At 42.9% G+C, this 21,481-nt stretch overlaps 2 protein-coding genes across 2 annotated transcripts; both read right to left on the minus strand.

The window, feature by feature from the left end:
- Nucleotides 1–294: 294 nt before the first annotated feature.
- Nucleotides 295–938, minus strand: LOC101656394 (NEDD8-conjugating enzyme UBE2F-like). The gene is given in 1 exon segment (XM_013006465.2): nt 295–938. A coding segment is annotated over 1 exon segment (558 nt). The 5' UTR covers nt 891–938; the 3' UTR covers nt 295–332.
- An 8,848-nt stretch (nt 939–9,786) lies between these two features.
- On the minus strand, nt 9,787–19,096 carry LRRC58 (leucine rich repeat containing 58). The gene is made up of 4 exons (XM_004709797.2): nt 18,594–19,096; nt 15,996–16,124; nt 14,595–14,872; nt 9,787–12,534 (listed from the first exon to the last, which is right to left on the minus strand). Exons 1-4 carry the CDS (start codon nt 19,091–19,093, stop codon nt 12,326–12,328), a joined length of 1,116 nt encoding a protein of 371 aa, XP_004709854.1. The 5' UTR covers nt 19,094–19,096; the 3' UTR covers nt 9,787–12,325.
- Nucleotides 19,097–21,481: the final 2,385 nt, after the last annotated feature.

Below are 21,481 nucleotides of genomic sequence, written 5' to 3' on the forward strand. Positions count from 1 at the left end.
GTACACATCATTCCCATCACTGGAGCAGGGCGGTTTGTGGGGAGGGGTCAGCAAACTGGAGGAGACTGTGAGGTCATTGAAACTTGGCAGGAATTCCACCAGCAGCCTGTGTGGTGCAGGTTCAAACCAGACCCACGCTAAGAAGGAAAGCAGACGATTTTTTAGAACCCAAGACACATTCCTTGCTTACAGTCCTTACATGGCGTTCTCCAGCAGGTGGAAGCTGTTCTTCAGAGCAGTGTGTCACAGGCTGGTCCAGCCCGGTGGGACAGAGAGGGACCGTGATCAGGACGGAGGGCAGCGCACAGTCCCCGCCCTGCAGGCCTCCTGTATCACCTGGCGTACCGCTTCATGTAGTGTTCCACTTTATTCCGGAAGTCCTCCTGGTCCCGCAAATGATGTTCTGCAGCTTCAATATTCAGTGGATCATCAAAATTCAAAAGATCAGTAAATAAGGAGTTTAATCCCCAAACAACATCCTTCAGCGTCCTCGTGGGAGTCCAGCCAGTGCCGTCAATCGAATGTTCTCACAGTAAACTCAGACAGATGTACCCCGTCTCTGTGATGTTGGGGTGCCAGATTCTGGTCAAGCACTTCACCTTGGGGGGCACCATGTTGTAGGCATCAGGAACTTCAGTTTCAAACTGAAATTTTCCACCCTGGTAGTAACCCTCCTCTGGGGTCACGGTTAGCTGGAAGCAGTGGAGTTCGTTGGGATCAGGAAAGTGCACCTTGCAGGTACAAGGTAAGTTTGCTTCAAGCTCTGCCACCTCTTTGACGAGCAGCTTGTCTCTCACAGACACGCTCCGCGTGGAATCGGAGGTGGGGGCTGAGGAGTGGGACCCTTTGAGCCCGTCATCCCGCTTCCGTTTGCTCGCCAGAGTGAGCATCACTGCTCTTCACCCTGGGCTCCCCGAGGGCGGCCAGGCGGCTGGGAGCCAACACCGTGCCCCGCCCGCGGGGCGCCGGCTCCGGGCGGCGGACCGGAAGTGCAACATTGGATTTCTTGACTGCTGACTTCATGGATCCAAGTAAAATGAAATCTTTGAGAGCTTTAATCTTTTCTCCATTGATCATGCTGTTGTCTATTGGTCCAGTTGTGAAGATTTTTGTTTGTTTTCGTTTTTACACAGTTGTGATATGTACTGAAGGCTGCAGTCTTTGTCCTCCTCAGTGAGTGCTTCTAGTCCTCTGAGCTTTCAGCAAGGTTGTGTATCATATGAACATCACAGTGTTGGTGAGCATTCCTCCTATGCAGATACCATGTTCTTTTTTATGTGGTCCAGCATCTCAGATTATTTGCTCAGCATGCAGATGGAATAACTATAGGGGAAGAATACAGCCCTGCCATTCACCTTTCCTGATTTTAAATTTAGATCCCCTGGTTCTGTTCAAACAACTGCACTTGATGTATGTACAGAATCTCCATTCTTTACTATATGACCCATAGTTTGTTCCAATTCAAATTCACACAATTCAATATCTTTGCATAGTCGATGAAAAACAAAGGGATATCTTCGTGATGTTTTCTTGCAATCCCAATCCAGCTGACGTCAGCAAAGTCTTAAAAACCCTTATGAAACAAAAACATCAAGATGTAAAGCTCTTATTTCTCAACATATCCCCCACCTAAGTCTATACACTTATGAGGCTTTAACTTTTCCTGGAGAAATTCTTCACTCCTTTATACCACATCAGTACAGCAGCTTTGACATCCTTGAGGTACTCAATCATGTATTTTTTTTAATTTGGGAGCAAGAGTCTGAAGGAACAAGATCAGGGTTTCAGACATTCTGTAGGGCAGCCCTTGTTACTCACAAATAATGAGTCAGGGCATTGTCTGAATGGAAAAAAAATTCAAAAAAAATCCTCAGTACAAATTTACTGGCCTTTCTCTCACCACTGCATTTTAAATTTTCTTAAAACTTCTTAATAAACCCCCACGATCAACCTGTGTCCTTTGTCTTACAGCTTACCATATACACTTGTGTATAAGCCGAGCTTTCCAGCACATTTTTAATGCAGTTTTTGTGGTGAAATTAGGTGCCTCGGCTGATATTTAGGTTGACTTATACTCAAGTATATACAGCAAATTCTGAGCACCCTGGTTTGCAAAAGGCTATGAACAGTGATAGCCCAAACTTCATTTGCACATTATACCTTCATTGAATTCCTTCTGATCATTACCCAAGGATTTTTATAATCTTGCCTTCCATCAGATGCATTAGAAAGTGGATAAACTTTAACCCCTCTCCAGCTACCCCAGGGAGAGACAGTCTCTTAGAGGGTTGCATGGTGTGTCTTTAATAAAGACAGTACTGGGAGTAGCATAGTCATGAGTTATACCCTATCAGTTGTGCCCTGATTACCTTGGTTGGAAGGTCCTGGACCAATCATGTAATCTCTTCTAGATAATATAATGCATGTGAAAAAAAATTTTTTTAAATATATATATAATGCATGTGTCCCATTCATGGTACTTTTCCTGCTTACATAGTCCCACCTGTAAACGTGATGTCAATCTGTCACCTATCATGAATTTGTAATGGTTTCCATTGTTCCCTGCCTTATTTAACTTAGTTTTCTGGCAACAAACCCTTGGACACCATTATGAATGACCTCGTGATAATGGCCTCCCTCATCCAGATGATGGGTCTGTGTCTCTGTGTTGTCTTTCTCTTAAGAGTTAATACTCTCCTTAAAATATACTTGAAATTGGGTTCTCTTTTGTACCCTAAAACCCCTTTGAAAAAATTTATCAAGATTACCCCTTTGGGATTTTTGACTCACAATCACAGCCCTAATCTAAGAACAACTAGTTGTTGACTTTAGATTGTGTTCAAAAAGAGATCAGTAAAGATATGGAGACTATAGCAAAGTGTGGTGAAGAAATCAGATGGTATCAAGCTATCAGAAAGACAGGCTTCTGGTGGTCTTAAAGGCTTGTCTTAAAACAAGCAGTCATCTAAGTGAGGCATCAATTAAATCCACATGGAAGAACACCAGCCTATATGGTGCCAGGATTGTAAATAATAAAACCCAAATCCAGAGGTGGTAACAGTATCAAAACTTAAATTCTGGACACCCGGTTTGCAGAAGATTATGGGTGATATGGGTGACAGTGGAAGCCCAAAATCCATTTGTAGGATCACTACATGGATTAAACAAACAAACCCAAAAACAAAAAACAAATGCTGCCATCGAGTCAAATTCAACTCATAGCAATCCATATGACTGGGGATAACTGCCCCTATGAGTTTCCAAGACAATAATTCTCTTTTTAAAAATTTTTTCACTAATTAAAAGATCACTTTATTGGGGGCTCTTATAGATCTTATAACAATCCATACATCAATTTTATCAAGCATATTTGTACATATGTTGCTATCATTATTTTCTAAACATTTACTTTCTACTTGAGCCCTTGGTATCAGCTCCTCTTTATACTCTTCCTTCCCACCTCGTGACCTCTTGATAAATTATTATATCTTACACTCACCACTGTCTCCCCCCACCCCCCCAGTTTCTGTTGTTCATCCCCCCCGGGGGGTGTGGTTATGTGTCTACCATTGCAATAGGTTCCCCCTTCCTCTCCCCACCTTCCCCTTCTCCTCCTGGTATCACTACTCCCATTCCTGTTCCTGGATGTAACAGAAGTAGAAAGCTTTATTTTTTTTCCATGGAGCAACTAGTGGTTTCAAACTGCTGACTTTACAGTTAGCAGCCCAACAGGTTAACCATTATGCTACCTGGGCTCCTGCTGAATTAAGCGGGGGCAAATGGATGCCCTCTGACCATAGTCCAGGGTTGGGAATAGTCATGCTATCATGGAGCAATATAGTCCATTCCTGGCAGATGTAGTCAGGTTAAAATGGAACATCTTATCACTTGATTTCCCTTTTGACTCATTTTAAAGTTGTTTCACTTTTTAACATTTTGTTTTCTTTTCTATTGAGGTTTTACTATTTTGTTTTGTCAGTTTTTTTGTATGATTTATTGTATATGAAATCCAGGATAAAGCTATAGACACAGTAACTGGATTCCTAGGGGCATGGCGGGGGAGGTTAGGGGGAAATGGGGAGATAACAAGTGTAAGAAAAAAATCTGAAATTGTGATGATTGCACAACTCTTCTTAATATGACTGAACTAGTAAATTGTATTATATGGAAAATATATGCCAATAAAACTTTTTAAAAAATTACTCCTTTGGGGTTCCCCCACAAGTCACCATAGCCTCGAGTTGACCGGTCTTGAATCTGACAGGCTCAGTGGATTCCCTAATAAAAGTCACTAGTTTGATTGGCCTTTTGTTGTTGTTGAAGGCACCTTATCAAAACTTAAATGCATGACTGAGAGAACCTGTCCACAACCACCCACGGGTCAGAAATAGGTTTAAACATGCTATGTTTGGAATAGTCCCACCCACCTACGACTGGAAACCTAGGCGTAATACTTTCCGACTCACCCTCTACATTCAGGAACCGACTGCAGCAGCAGGACTTCAGTGCTGGTAGGTGAACTAAAGTGCAGCACCGGTCACGTTCCTGAGTTCCCATCAGAGCATTGCATAAAGGAGCATAAACCCACCCTGGGCGCTCACTAGTTAACACGCCACTGGCCACATCTCAGCTAAGGAGGCATGCCCAGTGTGTTCCTTGGGTCACCCAGACACCACCTGCTCAGGTAGCTAGGCCAGGACACAGCCAATATGTACTGTGAATGTTTCCTCTCTTAATCCCAAAGATAATCAACAATCACTTTTAAATCATTTCAGTAACCCATCTCACTGAAAATTGATTAAAAAAGGAATGGCCTCCACAGCTAACTGCTTCCTGAGTCCTTTCCAGTCCAGCCAGCCATTGCTGGGGGCAGTACTGCCATGTGGGTCTGTGAGCCCTGGTGCAAAGAAACTGCTCTCTCCGTTCAGCTCTTGGTCGTTTTTTGTTTTGTCTGCTACAGACCCATATCCCAAACATGCTGTCATTGAGTGAGTGCCTACTTGGAGCATCTTTTTTTCTTTTTAATCATGTTATTGGGGGCTTGTACAACTCTTACCACAATCCATACATCCATCCATTGTGTCAAACATTTGTGTATTTGTTGCCATCATCAATTCTCAAAACATTTGCTTTCTACTTGAGCCCTTGGTATCAGCTCCTCAAGGAGCATCTTTATATAGAATTTCTGTAAAGCTTTCCAGGAGCAGAGAGCTTCCTTTCTCCTGGTGGGTTTGAACCATAAATGTTGCAATGAGTAGCCCACTGCCTAACCCAAAGCCTGCCAGGGTTCCTTACAGGAACGGTGCTGCAATGGAAATCAGGGCTTCTAACCCTTCTAATGGAAATCAGCTTCTACCACCTGCTAATTTGCCTCTCGTTCTCAAATTCCTCACTGCTGAAGGTTACCCTCCAGGGCAGGGTAGAACTGCCCCCACCCCCACCCCCACCCCCACCCCGAGTTTCCAAGACCTTTGCTCTTTATGGGAGTAGAAAGCCCTTTCTCCCTGAGCAGGCTGGCTGCTGACTTTGCATTCAGCAGCCCAACGCTTAACCACTAAAGCTTCTTCCTTTTCAGATCCCATGATTCTTATAAATCTTGTTAAACTGTAAATTCTGATTCCATATCTGGGGTAAAAGTCCAAACCTTCAGCATGGGTCAAACTCAGGTGAAGCCAGTCAGAGCCGAAGGAAACAGTACTGAAGTGTGAACCCAGAAGCTTGGATTCAAAATTCAACCTGTGGCACCTGAGACAAATTTCTGATTTCTCCTATTTAGTATCTACAATGAAACAAGTCATTAGAGAAGAAAGATTTCTTCAGGCACAAGGGCTAAGAACAAACCCAGCTGGGCATGTTCCCTCACAGCCTGTGCACAAGCCAGGGTAGTGATGAGCTTCCTGTCTCAGCAAATCAGAATCATCAGATGACTTACAAAGGGGTTTTTCCTACCCAACCCATTTGGGCCAATTCATAACTGCAGTACTCTTATCAAATTCTGGAATCTAAAATGACATCAGGTACTCCCAGGTCCCTAAAAGAATAATATAAACTAATTATCAGTATGTTCATTGTGATACTGAGTACTACCAATGCTTTGAATTATGCCACCTACTATAATACTTTGGGTTAAGATGGTGTTATTTGGGGCTAACGGCAAGAAGTACATAGCCAGAGTCAGCAAGATGATCTCACCCACTCCTTACTAGAGCATGCAACTGTGAAGCCGAGGGAACTCTAGCAGACAGGGGCATGGTCTCCTTCATCTCTTTTCCCTCGCGTCTAGCACAGAGAGTACATGCCTTAATGGGTTTATGCAGTGAACACATTTAATAAACAGGTGAGTAATGGCACAGCAAGTAACCAGGCAAATATCAACAGTAAAAGAATTTTTCCCAAAAAGTTTTCTTTAAATGCTTGTCAATTAAAATCATAACACTGTTCATTTCCAAGAATACAGTCAGATTTCAACAAAATACTTTTTAATAAAATTAGGTACAATGTTTGATTGGCAAAATTCACACAAAGGGCTAGTTAATATAAGATCACAGTCTTTTGCATGTTCAGAAGGGAAAAAAAGGTAATGAAATAGAAGTGTGTTATTTTTGGAGCACTTATTTTTGTAAATTTGATGCAGCAAACTGTATTTTGTTCTGAAATAAAATTTAATTGCTGAGTCTCACTATTTACTGTTATACTGTTAAGTTCTGATACATCTGTTTCTAATTTAAGATTTCAAATTCAGAATATGAAATCAACAAGTGATCAAAGTAGAAGATCTTTTTACTCTTTGCTGACACCTTTAAATCCTGAACATTTAATCTAAAAAATAAAATACTGATTTTTTCTATACTTCACTCGTGTTTCTGCTTCTCCTAAATCCAAAGTAGCTCCAGGAGAGCAAGCTTCAACGACAGGCACCTGGGTCGTCGTGGTGACTGCGGTTCACGGTCTGTCTCAATATGATGTCAAGGGAAGCCAGTCTAGTTCGTGGAAGAGTTTCTTAAAACACCAAGGTACACAGAAAAAGTGACCAACTTAGGTTTTGTTCTACTTTTTGGAGTATCGGCAATAGTCAATCTTCCTCTCACTGGGATTTAGAATGAAAGAGTCTTGGCCAATTTATTCACTTAAAGAAAGTTCTGGGGAATGCACAGTCTCTTCACCGTGGCTTTCTAGTATGACAGTATACAACTAACGTCCATTCTACTAACATGTTACTAATTACTAGACTGTATACTATGCCATACAACAGCAACTGAGACTAACCAAAGCGCAGTAAAAATCAAGTAGCACCCAAATCAATGGTACCCCCTGAATTCAATAGTGAAATGCCTGTTAGTGAACTGTTATTTTCTACATCAATAAAGATGGGATGGAGACATAAAACAAGAATGGAACTATTTACATGCAAACTGACTAAAGCATGCCCCCTTGTACCCTAGCACCACAAAGCTAACCAATGGAAAAAATGCTGTGTCATGCACTATCTTTATATAATGGTGTAAATATGAAGCTGATTAGGAACTGTTATAATCCACTAGTGGTACTAGATAATTTTTCCTTATAAAACACACCGTTTCACTTGTTTGATTTCAGGGGGCAGCTGATCCTCGTAGCTGTGACCTTCTGCGACAGGGAGAACATTAAGGGGTTCCGTCCCCAGAAGCCGTGGATTCACAGAGGCTGAGGCCCTCGGTCGGTCGGGAGTCTCTCAGGATTGGTCCTTCTCCCTCAACTCCTGAGTCCTGAGGCGGTCTCAAACACCCATGGCTCCCCACGCTTAAGGCACATACCTACTTCCTGAAGACAAGTGAAGCCGCTGCTGCCAGTAAACCACGATTACAACGAAAATAGAAAAATGGCTGCTGCAATAGCATTCATTAGATTAATGCGACAAAGGGTGTCAAGGTTAGTATAGAGAATTTGAAGATGAAGTATTTCTCTTTTACACAAAGTGAATCAGAACTGGGTATTTATTATAGAATCTAATCAAGGGTCCTAAAACTTTTTAAACCGGGGGCCGGTTCACTGTCCCTCAGACCTGTTGGAGGGCCGGACTATAGTTTTAAAAAAAACTATGAACAAATTCCTATGCACACTGGACATATCTTATTTTGAAGTAAAAAAACAAAACGGGGTAAAAACACCCGGCGGGCCGGATAAATGTCCTCGGTGGGCCGCATGTGGCTCACGGGCTGTAGTTTGAGGACCCCTGTTCTAGATCATAGGGCCTAAAAATATATACATAATAGTACTATCATGTACCCAGCACAAATTAAAAGCACACCATTTTAGATAACTGGGTATTAATATCTGTATGACATAATACAATCTCTACTCTGAATGAGGGAAGTGTTAACCCCAGACCAAACTCACAGCCAGCGCCCAAGTCTGGCTCATAGCAACTTTAAACCCTCATAGTAGGGTTTCCAAGACTGTTCTTTATAGGAACAAACAGCCTCATTTTTTTTTTTTGGTTTTTCCGTCAGAGCGGCTTAAACCAATGCTATCCTACACCACCACCAGGGTATCCTAAATTCAAGCTCAACTCAAAATCACAGCTATTGAGTTGATTCTAACTCATAGCGACCCCATGGGGCAGGGTAGAACCGCCCCTGGGAGTTTCCAAGATTGTAACTCTTGACGGGAGTAGAAAGCCTGCCTTTCTCCCGTGGAGTGGTTGGTGGTTTCAAACTGCTGACCTTGTGGTTAACAGCCTAACACATAACCCACTAAATGCAGCATAACTAATTTACATGCACACATTATAACTGATAAAAACTTGAAGATTCAGGTATAGCAATTATAGCTACTTATGCAAATAGTTATTGCTAAAATACTTTAAAAGGTCCAGCTATCTCTACTAATTATTGGCTTAGCCACCCCACCCCTTGTCCCTTTCTTATTTGCAGTGTTAAAGGGGTGAGGAGGCCTGCTGAACCACAAATTCCAGATTAATAAGTATGCCTGTCTCCCACTGCGAAGATCAAGGTAGGTCATTAGGAGGTCCTGCTACTTGCTAATTTTTTAATCTCCCAGGAGAGAAAGTGACTAAATCTGGTGATAGAGGCCTTCAAACGGTAGTCAGTGGGCCACTTAAAAACTTAATTTGGATTGTTTTAAAATTACTTTGTGGGCTTTCTGGCTCTGGGCCATCCCTGGGAGTCTAAGAATGTTCTTTCCCTGTCCTTTGAGGCTACTACAGACTTCTTTCATGTAACACTCCTTATGTCCAGTAGAACTGGTCTGCAGTTTTACCATGCACTAGGTATGGACTGCATCTTAAGCTTATCTACAAACCTACGAAATTTCCTTTACCTTGATGTATCCTTTACAAAGCAAGTCTCTATTTTTAAATTTGGCAAATTTAAAAGTCCCAAATATCAGGAATTTTCAAGTAAGAGAGACCTCTGGCACACATTTACATATAAGAATGATCACCTTGGACCTATATTTTAACAAGTGAAAAACTGAAATACCAGAGTCCTGACAAGCTGGTCCTGAGGTTAGCTAATCCCTGGCACTGTGGACATTCTGTACTGTCTTCCTATTTCCTAAGCGATATCCCGCTGACACTGCCGAGGACACTGAGAAAAATATTCTCAGATCGTATGCTGTACCCATCCCAATTTCAAATATTTGTATTAAAAACTCCATTCTAAAAATATTAATGCTTTGGTCCACAGAGTTTCAGTTGATAAAATCATCCAAGAGTGGGATAAAAATCTTATTTCATTATGAAAGGTAGGCTTTGGCGTTTTCTTTTAAATCGCTAAAAAACAAAAACAAAACAGGTGACATTTATTAACTAGTTTAGACATAAACATGTGACGTAACAACTAATGAGAAAGGCTCTCATTCTAAATACAGTCTATGGTTTGGGAGTCGATATTATGGTTTCCTAATTATCCCGTCCCATTATTAAAGTGAAAGGGTGGGATGGAGGGAGGGGAAAGAAATGAAGAAAAATAGGAAAAACTATTAGCAGCTCTTGTAAAAAGTTAGGTCAAAGATTAAAAAACCAACAAAAAAACCTACTAACTAAAATATAGATTTCATTCAAAGGCACCAAAGTTGGTTACACACAGATTATAGACTTTCAACTGTACATTTTGTTGAGAAACACTACAGTATAAATCTATATTGTATAGCAAAGGCTAAACAAACAAAGGAAGCTTGTTCAGGTTGAACCTGCCTATGTCTATCAAAGTTCAGGCGCATCCATTCTTCCGAGGAAGCTGCAAGGGCTTAGGTGAGCTTAAAGCAAAATGCTTGCAGACTTCACCCAGAGACTAGCTCTTAGAGTACCCGAGATATTTTAGGACAAGCTGGCAGCCACATGGAAAGTAAACAAAGACATTTAAAACAGAGAAAAACTTGGTCATAAGAATTTGTGTATTTTACTATGTACATATACATTCTTCATTTTCTATGAAAATATTTCATGTATCTTAACCAAGTTCCAAAATATTTTGGGTTTGTCATGTAAGCACTGTCTAAGTCATCTTTACCTTTCATAATCTGGTGGTTTGCAGTTTACTGTGGCTCAAATGGGGGCGGCAAAGTAGACTTACTTTTTATCATTTCCATTTTATGACGCAATAACTCAGGTACTGTTTGCTAGGCATAAGAAATACACTAGGTTACCTCTAAACAGAAATTTCTGAATCGAAGGTAGACTCTTACTACAATATAAACAAAGTGAAATGATTCACTCTATAGCAGCGATTCACAACTGCAGTTCATGAAACTCATGGTTTCATGAAAACACACACACACACACACACACACACACACACACTATTCTACATTACACTTTCCTCTAAAATATGGTACACAGATAAGAAAATACATAATACAAGTATAAATCATTATTATACAACAATCTAGACGTGTGATCTAGACATCTGGGCAACAGAAATGGTGTACCCTAGTCTGGAAGGCCATCCAGTCAGGAAGCAGGTCATCTGATCTAACGCATGTCAGGGTTGTACATTACGGGCGGGATAAGCCACACTTACCAATAAGCCATTGTGTTATTATATGTTGATTATTTAATTATTGCTATTCTGTGTTGTGTATTTTATCTTGTAATACCAACTTAGATTGTACTATTATTCAATTTGTACAACATAGTAAATACAAAAATTTGGTAATTTCTTATAGCAATCTGTGAAACATTTTCCACTGTATTTTTATGGAGTTTTCTCTATCATCGATGCGTTATTTTCCATATGTATTCCATGGTTAAAATCAGTTGTGGAGACAAACTGACTCCTGCCCCTAATTTGTTTTGGCTAGTTGTACTAGTTTAGTGAGAGTTAAAAGTTGTATTAGAAAGTGACAGTTCTTGTTGGCTGGCACAGGCAAACGTCAGAGTTGGCGATCAAAAGCGTTACATACATTTTCTTGCTTCTTTTCTCTCTTGTAATGTAAGGCATATAAGAGCTTTCATGGCTTACATCTATCCGAATTCTTTGTCCTGTGAACTGGTGTCCGCGCGTATGATGAACAGATGGGTCAAGACCGTGGCTTCCCAGAAAGTGCCCAGAGTGAGCTGCGTGCAGAGAATTCACTTGCTGTTTCAAAAAAACACGCAGCTAAGGCGCAGGTGCTCAGATGGCAGACACGCTTGTTGACCTAGTTCTAATAAAGCATATTTTAAAGTGTTCTGCATAGTACGTCAGGTTATAGGCAGCTCTAGCATTTTTTTCTTGAATGAGATTCTCTATCTTTATTAGGAATAAGGCACTATACTAACAGCCCTTGCTGGCTTGGTGTAACAAGAACCATGTAGAATACAGGAGCAGAACTGAAGAGCTTCACTGTCCCATATGAAAGTTATATTCCTTACTTTTCCACAGCAGTTCAGGAAGATGAGGGTCCTATGTAACCAGCTCTGGGTTTATCTGAATAGCACTATAATTTAGATATATGCCCAGTACAAGAGGGGGGTAACATTTCTTTCATGACTCAGAGTTCAACCTAAACCCAAGGCCAACTCTGGAAATATGTACAGCTCTCTCTCGTCATTTCTACTGCCACGAGTCACGGCTCAGTACAGTACTGTTCTGAATGTCTCATTCTGCTGGGTGATTCCTGCAAAATTTGAGTGAAGATTAAAATCAACCAGATTTGAAACTGCCATTCAGAGACAATTATATTCAAAGAATACAAACATGGAGTTGGATTGTTGCTGAGAGAGTAGCTGAAACACAAAATCTTTTACATCCTCGCCAGTACATACAGGGACATTCACGATGAAATGAGGTGAGGTTCTAGTGAACTTCAAACCCTTTTCCTCTCAAAGCGCCTCTGCGCACTTTCAGCCGAGGAGAACCTTCTGCATCCTGTGTGCAGCGACGCTCGCTTCATCTTCCGAGTCGGACTCGCTCTGGGAGGTGGAGCTGTACGAGGCTGAGCTGCAAGGGGAAGAGCACTCTGGGGAGCACAAGTAATGCATCAGCGGCAAGCGGTACTTCCCACAGAAGTCCACAAATTTAATCTGTCTGACACAGCAGTCAAAGTAGACGCCTGGAGAGAAGAAGAGACACAAAGTCATCATTACAGGGTAAAGAACAAGTTTCTTTTTCAACCTTCTCCAGAATTCGGCAGGAATGTTATAAAACTCTTCTCTTTTGTTGACTCAGTGGCTTCCACAGTTGTATACCGTACAAGGTCTTCAACTCTTAACTCACTGTCATCCAGTCGACGATGAAGGACAGGGAGCACCACCCCTATGAGTTCCCAAGACGAACTCTCTCGGGTAGAAAGCTCCATCTTTCTCCTGTGGAGCAGCTGCTGGTTTCAAAATGTGAACCTGTGAATTGCAACCCCACGTGTAACCACTATGCCACGGAGAGCTAGAAGCTTTAAAAAAAAAAAAAAAAAATCAGAGTAGCTAGTCTGGCGGTTCTCAACCTGTGGGTCGTGAGCCCTTTGGGGGTCGAACGGCCCTTTCACAAGGGTCGCCCAATTCCTAACAGTAGCAAAATGACAGTGACGAAGTAGTAATGAAAATAATTTCATGGTTGGGGGTCACAACATGAACTGTATTAAAGGGCCGCCATCAGGAAGGTTGAGAACCACTGAGCTGTGGCAGATTCAGAGGATCTAGTCAGACTGAGCCGCCAGCAGATGCCCTCTAGCCACAGGCAAGAGTCACAATCAGCATTACTATCAGGCAGAGACCATTGTAATGATTATGCTGGATGAGCTCATCACTTGGCCAGTTGACCTCCCTATGGACATGACCTGAATTTTTCTGGGTACAAGTATCTCTTACTGGTTCCAAGACAGAGAAATTTCTTTCCTGGCTTTTTGAATGTTGATGGGAGTCTTTTCCGTCTTATGCATTATTTGTACTTTTGTCTTTGTACTATTATGATTTCATCCTTACTACCTTAGTGAGATTTTGTTTTTCATTCTTTTCTGTTGGGTCTCCCAGCTGTGAAGTGAGTACAAAATGATAATAACAGATACTAGGGGATATAGGGAATGCAGGAATAGGGGGTGGTGATAGAGGGGAAAGGGCGCATAAGCATGGACTGTGCTTACATAACTCATTTTAAAGGTGATGTAACCAAGGGGCGGGGAGCAATTTTAATGCTCTAAAATTGATGTGGAAATGATTGTACAATTCTTGATTTGATTGAACGACTGACTTGCATGATTTGTAAATTACGTGCCAATAAATCTATTGGAAAAAAAAATCTAACACATCTTCGTTACGATTAGTTAACACGTTCAAAACTGACAGCACAGTGCGAGCTTACAGCATTCCTCTCCTTACTTTGTGGGAAGCCGAAATGAAAAGAAAGAAAGTCATTTCACACTGGCACAGACTCCAAATCAGCTTTATAAAGTCCCATTTGCCTCACACACAACTTTTATATTAAAAAGAATATTCAATTGACCTTGGTCTCCCTCTGAGATAATGGTCCAGAGTCCCTGAAGCAGTGCCTAGTCATGTGTCAAGACCTACTTCAAGAACTAAGTCATCTTTCCCAGAGCTAATTAGAGGTACTCTTCCTGCATGGATTTCCAACAGAATGTGGAAGTCCTTAGGACACTTCCTTACAAAGTTTATTTAATTCTCTCTAAATGCTCTACCCTCAGGAAATACTGACCGAGGAATATAAAATTATATAAAGTTCCAGGGACATCCCCAATCCCCAATTCAATATCCATTCAGCCTATTTTCATATACTTTAAATCATTCTCTATAAAGGTGAATCTCAGAAAATGTCTTTCAAATAAATATAAATGGTATCCCAACATCTGAGACCCTTTTAAAAACAATTAGGCATTTCTGTTTCCTCTCATTTACCATTTTACTTTCTTATCTCATTCCTCTGACCACAGGATGGCACAGGCTGGGTATTCTTCCCTGTGCATAAACCCTTCGGTGTTATGCAAAGAGTTTTTAAAAAAGAAAAGGTGAGTAAACTGCCTTATTTTGTGATAAAGGGCTGAAAAAAATGAAACCGAAACAGAGATTAACTCCGGAGAAAAGACTTAATTAAAACAATTATCACCAACATTCTTTAAAAACTGCTAAATGTGTACAAAATATAAACAATGATTTAACTTACCTCCACACTTTGGGTTTGGACAATTGCTGGCTAAACTCAAGTATTTGAGAAGATTCTCAGGAAGATCATAGGGAGTGTAGGAAACATTTCGGGTTTTAATAGTCCGTGCAGCTAATTCCAGGAGAGTTGGGGGGTCATAGGTTAAATCTCTAACGAAACGGACAACTAACGGATTTCCTCGTAAACTCAGCTCTTCCAAATGAATAAGGTTGAGGATCTCTCGAGGCAGGTATGTCAGCAAGTTATTGTGAAGACTTAGCGAACGAAGCGAATGCAACCTGCAACCAATGCAGTGCACAAATCAATGACAGTAAGCAACAGCATCATAAAGAAAGGGAAGCATTTTTCTTCAGAAATCTTTGGGGAGTATATAAAGAGCCTGACTTCCTCATAACAATGAACAATTAAGATTATGGAAAATTAAGATTAGAGTGCAGGTTTACAAATGCCCATGAATTTTCCAAAACCACCAAACCAAACCCATTGCCACTTACAGTGACCCTAAAGGAGTAAACTTCCGCATAGGGTTTTCAAAGTTGTAATCTTTATGGACACAGGCTATGAAGTAGTTGGGGGGATTTAAACCACCCAACCCCCCTTGGTTAGCAGACAAGAGTTTAACCACTGACCCACTAGGCTCCAAATACTAGCCCCAAACCCAAATGGCAAACCCACTGCTGCTGAATTGACTCTGACTCATAACGACCCTTTTATCAGATTTTCAAGACTGTACATCTTTATGGGAGCAGACTGCCTATGGTAGAAAGATGGGAGCATCCTTCTCCAGTGGTCAGTGAGTGGGTTTAAACCAACTTTACGTGTGGTTAGCAGCCCACCCACTACAGCATCACCAAAAAAACCCACCAATCTCACTGCCATCAAATTGAATCCGACTCATAAGGCCCCTATAACACACGATACAACTGCCCCAGGGGGTTCTGAGACTAACTATTTACCAGCGCAGAAAGCCTCATCTTTCTCCCATGGAGCAGCTAGTGGTTTCGAACTGATGAACTTGCTGTTAGCAGCCCAACTCAAAACCACTATACCTCCAGGGCTCCTTAGTTGCTCGATTTGGGAACATCACCCCCTTTTTAATATGCTATTTGATGCAAACGATCCTTCATATCAAATATAAAGGTATTAAAAATCATATAAGACTAAAGAAATTAATGCCAAATTCATGCTTCAGTTGTGATTCCAGCAAACAAGCCAAACAGATATTTTGAATAACCAGATTGTTCAAAAAATAAATATAAAACATAGGTAAACTAACTGCATAGCAAAGCTGAGAGCTGTAATTCCCATCATTCACTTCCAAACATCCAACCTGCACGTGAGGGGAGGCTATGTCTCAGGTATGGATTTCGGTGTCTACATGAACCACCTGAAACGACTCACTGTGAGAGTTGAGGAGGCACACTTTGGATTTTGTTGTCACATAACACCAAGTAATTCAGAGACGGCAGATTGGCTAATTCGGGTGGGATTTCTTTGATGAAATTTCCTCCGAGATATAAACACTCTAAACTGCAAAAGAGAAGTAAATGAACAAGAGCAAAAAGAGAAAAAGTAAATAAAAGTAGGACAACATACCAAGTTATCTTTTCGACAATGAATACACTTCATCATTCAGCAAATGTTCCATTTAGAATTTGTTACTGATAATCGGTCTCTAAAGAAATAATGCAATCTTTAAGAACCGTATTCTACAATGACAGGGAATATCACACAAAGTAAGGCCAAAAAGGAACAGAGCAGCATGGAAAAATCAAATTAAACAGGTAATCCACAAATGATACAGCAGTTGAGAAAGAGAGAGAGACCACGGTAGTTCTGAATGGGAAAGCTTCTCCAAAGCGCTGTGACTTCAGCTGAGCTTGGAGGCAGGCAGTTTGAACGTGGAGCTCTACCTTCTGTGTCGCAACATTTACGCAGACTCACCACTTGTTTATTTTGGCAAGACATTCCAGGGACTGCCTCGGTGAGGTCTTTTAGCTTACAGTTTCCCTCTTTGGCTGACTTCAGTTTACTATTTAGTCAATTTAGTGAAGCATGTCTGAGACTCTAATTGGGGTTGTCATAATTGTCAGCTTAAAAATTTCCAATTCTTTTGCATTGATGAAATTTTTTACCTCTCTGAAGCTAGGTAATATCTTAAGTCCTTTTCAGGATCCCTGATCATATATATTCTCTCTAGTACAATTTTTTTCATTGTTGAATTTCCTGTGTGAGTTTCCTAATCTCCTCTGTCCCTTAAATATGTGGTAGTGAAGTTTCAATTTAAAATTTTATATTAAAAAAAAAAAAGACCAATGATACTTTTCTCCTTTTTCTGATTCTATAGAGCTTTCAAGATTGCATCTCTTTGTTTACAATGCTTAGTAAAAGTAAAACAAACAAACAAACCAAACTCACTGACATTCAGTTAACACTGACTCATAGCGATCCCTGTGGATTCCAGACAGTAACTGTTGACAGGTGCAGGAAGCCCAGGCTTTCTCCTGCAGAGCTACTGGTGGTTTTGAACTGCTGACCATGTGGATTGTAACCACTACACCACCAGGGTTCCCTAGTAACAATAAGAAGACTTAAAGTTTAAATAACCTCAGACTCATCCTTCCCTTTCTTCGCTCTTTTTCTCTTCCCCACTAGACACTACTGCAAGTTTTGGTTTTCTTTCGAAGGTTTCCCTGTAGCAGAAATCAATTGTCTGGTCACAAGACTAAACTACATGAGTGCTCAGGCAGTGCTGCGAGGACCCTTGGTCTGGCGATCCTATGGCTTACGGCCTAAGGACAATAGATCAACAGAATAAGTTAGTACTCGGTTACTCATTAGTCCCATTTTTCAGTAATGAGAAAATTGTACAGATCATTGTGAATCTAAAATAACAGAAAGCTATCATAGAAAAGGAACTATTTTATTGAGACTATCTGGGAAAAGAAGTAAGCATTCTAAGAAGTTCTTTTAATAACATGAGCAGCCAAGCAGTTGTAAGATTAGGGTGGAATGTAATCCCCTTACTTAGGCCATAGAGCTGATAAAATTCAAAGGTTTCCTCAGGGATTGGCATACTTTCTATACATAAGTAGACGCTGTGGAAAAACACACTTGCTTTTTGCTGAGTCTGAATCCTACATTTGGTTCTTTGATCCTCAATTCTATGGACTTGCACCAAAGGGCTGCCATATTGCCTACCCATACTAGGAACCATAAGAGGCCTGCCATCTAACTTGCCAACTGTGGATTCAGTCTCCTCTCCAGTCACAAGCCTGCTTACTCACAAGCCTCTAGTCAGGAGTTACTGGCGACCTTGTGTGCATCTGCCTCTGCAGTCTGTGGTGTTCCTCTGATTCTGAATTCATCAGCCCCAAGCTAAGGGAGACAGGAAAAGCCTCCAGCTTAACAGCCGACTCGAAACTGAGCTGGGCATATTACCTGCTTCTGCAACTCTGTGGGCCATTTTCCTGATATCAGTCACTCACTTGCTATATGAGTGCATATGTATAATGTGTGTGTGTGCGTGTGTGTACTGATTTTGCTTCTCCAGAGAATCTAGCCTAACACAAGTACCTACTCAATTTGGATCACTCCCCTAGACCCAAGAAAAGAGGCATAAATACTACCTCGAGAATCGGCATGGGGCAAGCATACCATACCAAATGTATTATACGATGGTCACCACAAATCCCTGAGATGGCTGGTACCAAACAGAGTGAGCCTGGAAAAAGTTAGTTGCAAGATAAATGACCGTAGTTAAAATTAAAAGCCAGGCTGTGGGGCCTCCACACGGGGCCTGCTATAGCGTCAATGCTGAAACCCCGTGTGGGCTTCAGAGACTGTAACTGTTTAGGGGTGTAGAAAGCCCAGTCTTGTCCCCAAAGAGCTGCTGGTGGTTTTGAACGGCCGGCCACGCGGATCGTAACCACTACCCTACCAGGGACTCTGGGTCTCAATCACCCCCGGTCGCGCTCATTCCCCCACCGGACTGCTCACCTCCGCAGGTTCTCGATCTCGGCAGGGATGCTCTGCAGCTGGTTGCCACCCAGACTGAGGGTCTGCAGAGCGCGCAGCTCCAGCAGCGAAGCGGGCACCTCCTGGAAGCAGTTGCCGCTCAGGTTGAGCACCTGGAGGCTGCGGCGGAGCGACGACTGCGCCAGGCCTTTGGGCAGCGAGCCGGGCCCGCCCAGGCGGTTGTTCTTGGCCAGCAGCGTGCGCAGGCCGCGCAGCGCCAGCAGCTCCGGCCCGAGCGCGGTCAGCGCGTTGCCGCTCACGTCCAGCAGCTGGAGGTGCTGGAAGCCGTTGCCCAGCGCCCGCGGCAGCGACGCCAGCCGGTTGTGCGGCAGCAGGAGCCGCAGCAGCGGATCCCGCGCGCCGCGCCGCTCCTCGGCCCGCGCCTCCAACTCCGTCTCCAGTGTCTCGAGGGGCACGCTGAGGCGGGACAGGAACAGCTCGGCCTCCCCGGCCGCGGCCACCACGGCTGCGGCCTCCTCCATCCGCGCCGCCGCCGCCGGGCGCGAGGCCCTGGAATCGGCCTAGCGCCGCCCCGGAGCCGGGGGCGGGAGCCGCCGCGCCCCGGAACCAACTGCGGGTGCGTCGGAAGGGGAACTCGCGGCGAGTCTCGCGAGGGGAGGCCTCGGCTGCGCGCGCCGCCGGGGTCGGGGGCGCGGGGCTCGGGCGCAGCTGCGCAGGGCCGGCGGTCGCGCCGATTCCTCGGGCGCCTGCGGCTGGACCGGGCCGCGCTTTAGTCTCCCCAGAGGCCAGTCGGGTCGCCGGGGGCCTGGCCTCCTCCACGCGGCTCGTGATTGGTCATCGCCCGTTTCACGTGGCTCCGCCCACCTGGTTCTTGGAAGCGCGGCCCCTCCCAGTCCGAGGGTTTCTGTATGAACTCGGCAATGTCAGTGCTGCTTCAGCCGGTTCGCTCCCTGGAGGAATAGGTGATCAAGATAGTTGTAAATTACGGAAATGGATTTCTTAGACTAGACGAGTACTAACGACTGAATGCTGTTGTAAATTCTTTCTGCGCTGAGTTGACGTTTTTGATAACATCAGTGGTCAAGGTCCACAAGCCTTTTTTTTCCCTTTTTAACTTTTCGCTCTTTATTTACTACTTCATTCTCCCGCAAAAGCTATTGATACATGTTCACAAACAGGTACTAACACAGTATTGTCGCTAAAACACTAGAAAATCTTGACAAAATCAGTGACCACACGAGCAATGACGGAAACAACAGCATGTGCTCGGAGGAGGTGCTTTGTTGTAACAGGGCACGTTGGAAAGTTCGCAAAGTACATTCTTAAAGAATTTTAGCCTGGTGGGGTATAATGACACGTAAGCTGGACTTGCAGAAGAGGGCTTTTGTCTTCCTGTTCTTGCATTTTTTCAAACCTTTTACTAATGCTTAATTCACATCTAATATAAAATTCAACCACTGAAAGAGTGGTGCAGTACCCAAATGTTTTTCTTGTTATAACTTACTACAGGAATATTTTATAAAAAAGTAATTTCTACTGAAACACTCTACAAACATTTCATTGATGTTACCCCATCTGGTATGGGGTGTGCACAGCTCCATCTCCAACCTGCTGTTCTGTAAGAGGTACAATATATTCCAGCTCATAGGCTATAGAACAAGTCAATATTGCCCCATAGGTTGCCAGTTTTGCCTGGGTCATATACCAGGCAATCTCTCCTCTCACCTCCTCCTGGCTAGTGGGTTTGAACAGCAGAACCACCAGCCTTTCAGTTTGTGTCACAAATAACATTATGCCCTCCCTCCCCTTACTTCTCAACCAGCCCTTCACAAAATATTTGTCCATTTTTGAGTAATGATGAATGCTGTACTTTGTCAGTTACGTAATGATGACAGTAATCATCCCCCATGATGTGATCAGCCAGTTGTAAAGGGATGCAACACCCTGACTCAGGTTACAGGCCTGATCTGATATAAGGGGAGTTTCTTCAGAGCATGACCTGCATCACCTTTTACATCACAAGAGAGAAAATGAGAGAGAAGAAAGCAAAAGAAGGGATCCAACTACCACCAAGAAAGAAGAGATAGGAGCAGAGTGTGTGCTTTGGACCTGAGGTCCCTGCACTGAGAACCTCCTAGAGACGGAGGTAGACATATAGGGGGGTAACACCCCCCTCCCCCCAAAGGAGGGAAAGGCTCCGCAGGGCGGAGTTTTTGTAGTACACATTTTTCCCACTAGGCGATTAGATCAACTCGCTCAGAGTTAGTGTACCCAGTGGTGTCACTTGGGAAGGTTTACTCTGGTCACAGTGGATTTTTTCATAAAAACAGTTTCGTTTGAACCTCATTTTTTGGTGTGATGGCCATATTTTTGTGATGGCAGCTTGGAAAAAATGTCGCAAAAACTGTTGTGATGTTGAACACAGATTACAAGGAAAAGATGTGTTGCATTGCGTAAATCTGCTGCACCAGACTTCTTTAGAGCACACTATTGAAAAGCAAGAAAGTTACTTTGAGGAATAAGGTGACTGTGACTGACCCAAGCCATGGTATTTTTTATTTCCTTATATCAGCGGTTCTCAATGTGTGGATCGTGACCCCTTTGGGGGGGAGTCAAACGACCCTTTCACAGGGGTAGCCTAAGACCATTGGAAAACACATATTTCCAATGGTCTTAGAAACCAAGACACCGCTCCTCTCTCCGTCTCCAGGTGGGTCAGCCCTCATGCAGATATACCCACATACAAGTACCTGGCGTGAAGACTAGTACCCATGCTACACCATGCTTCAAGACAAAATGTCATTTATTTGTCATTAGAAATAAATATCTCCCCCAACAGGAGAATTTATTTCAAAGGACGGCATTGAATCTGCAGCTCCGGGAGAGGGACATATCTGATCGGAGCACAC

The sequence above is a fragment of the Echinops telfairi genome, unplaced genomic scaffold (genome assembly GCF_000313985.2).
Source record: "Echinops telfairi isolate 266 unplaced genomic scaffold, ASM31398v2 ScPeMD7_3509;HRSCAF=4178, whole genome shotgun sequence".
In the NCBI taxonomy this organism is placed as follows: Eukaryota; Metazoa; Chordata; class Mammalia; order Afrosoricida; family Tenrecidae; genus Echinops; species Echinops telfairi.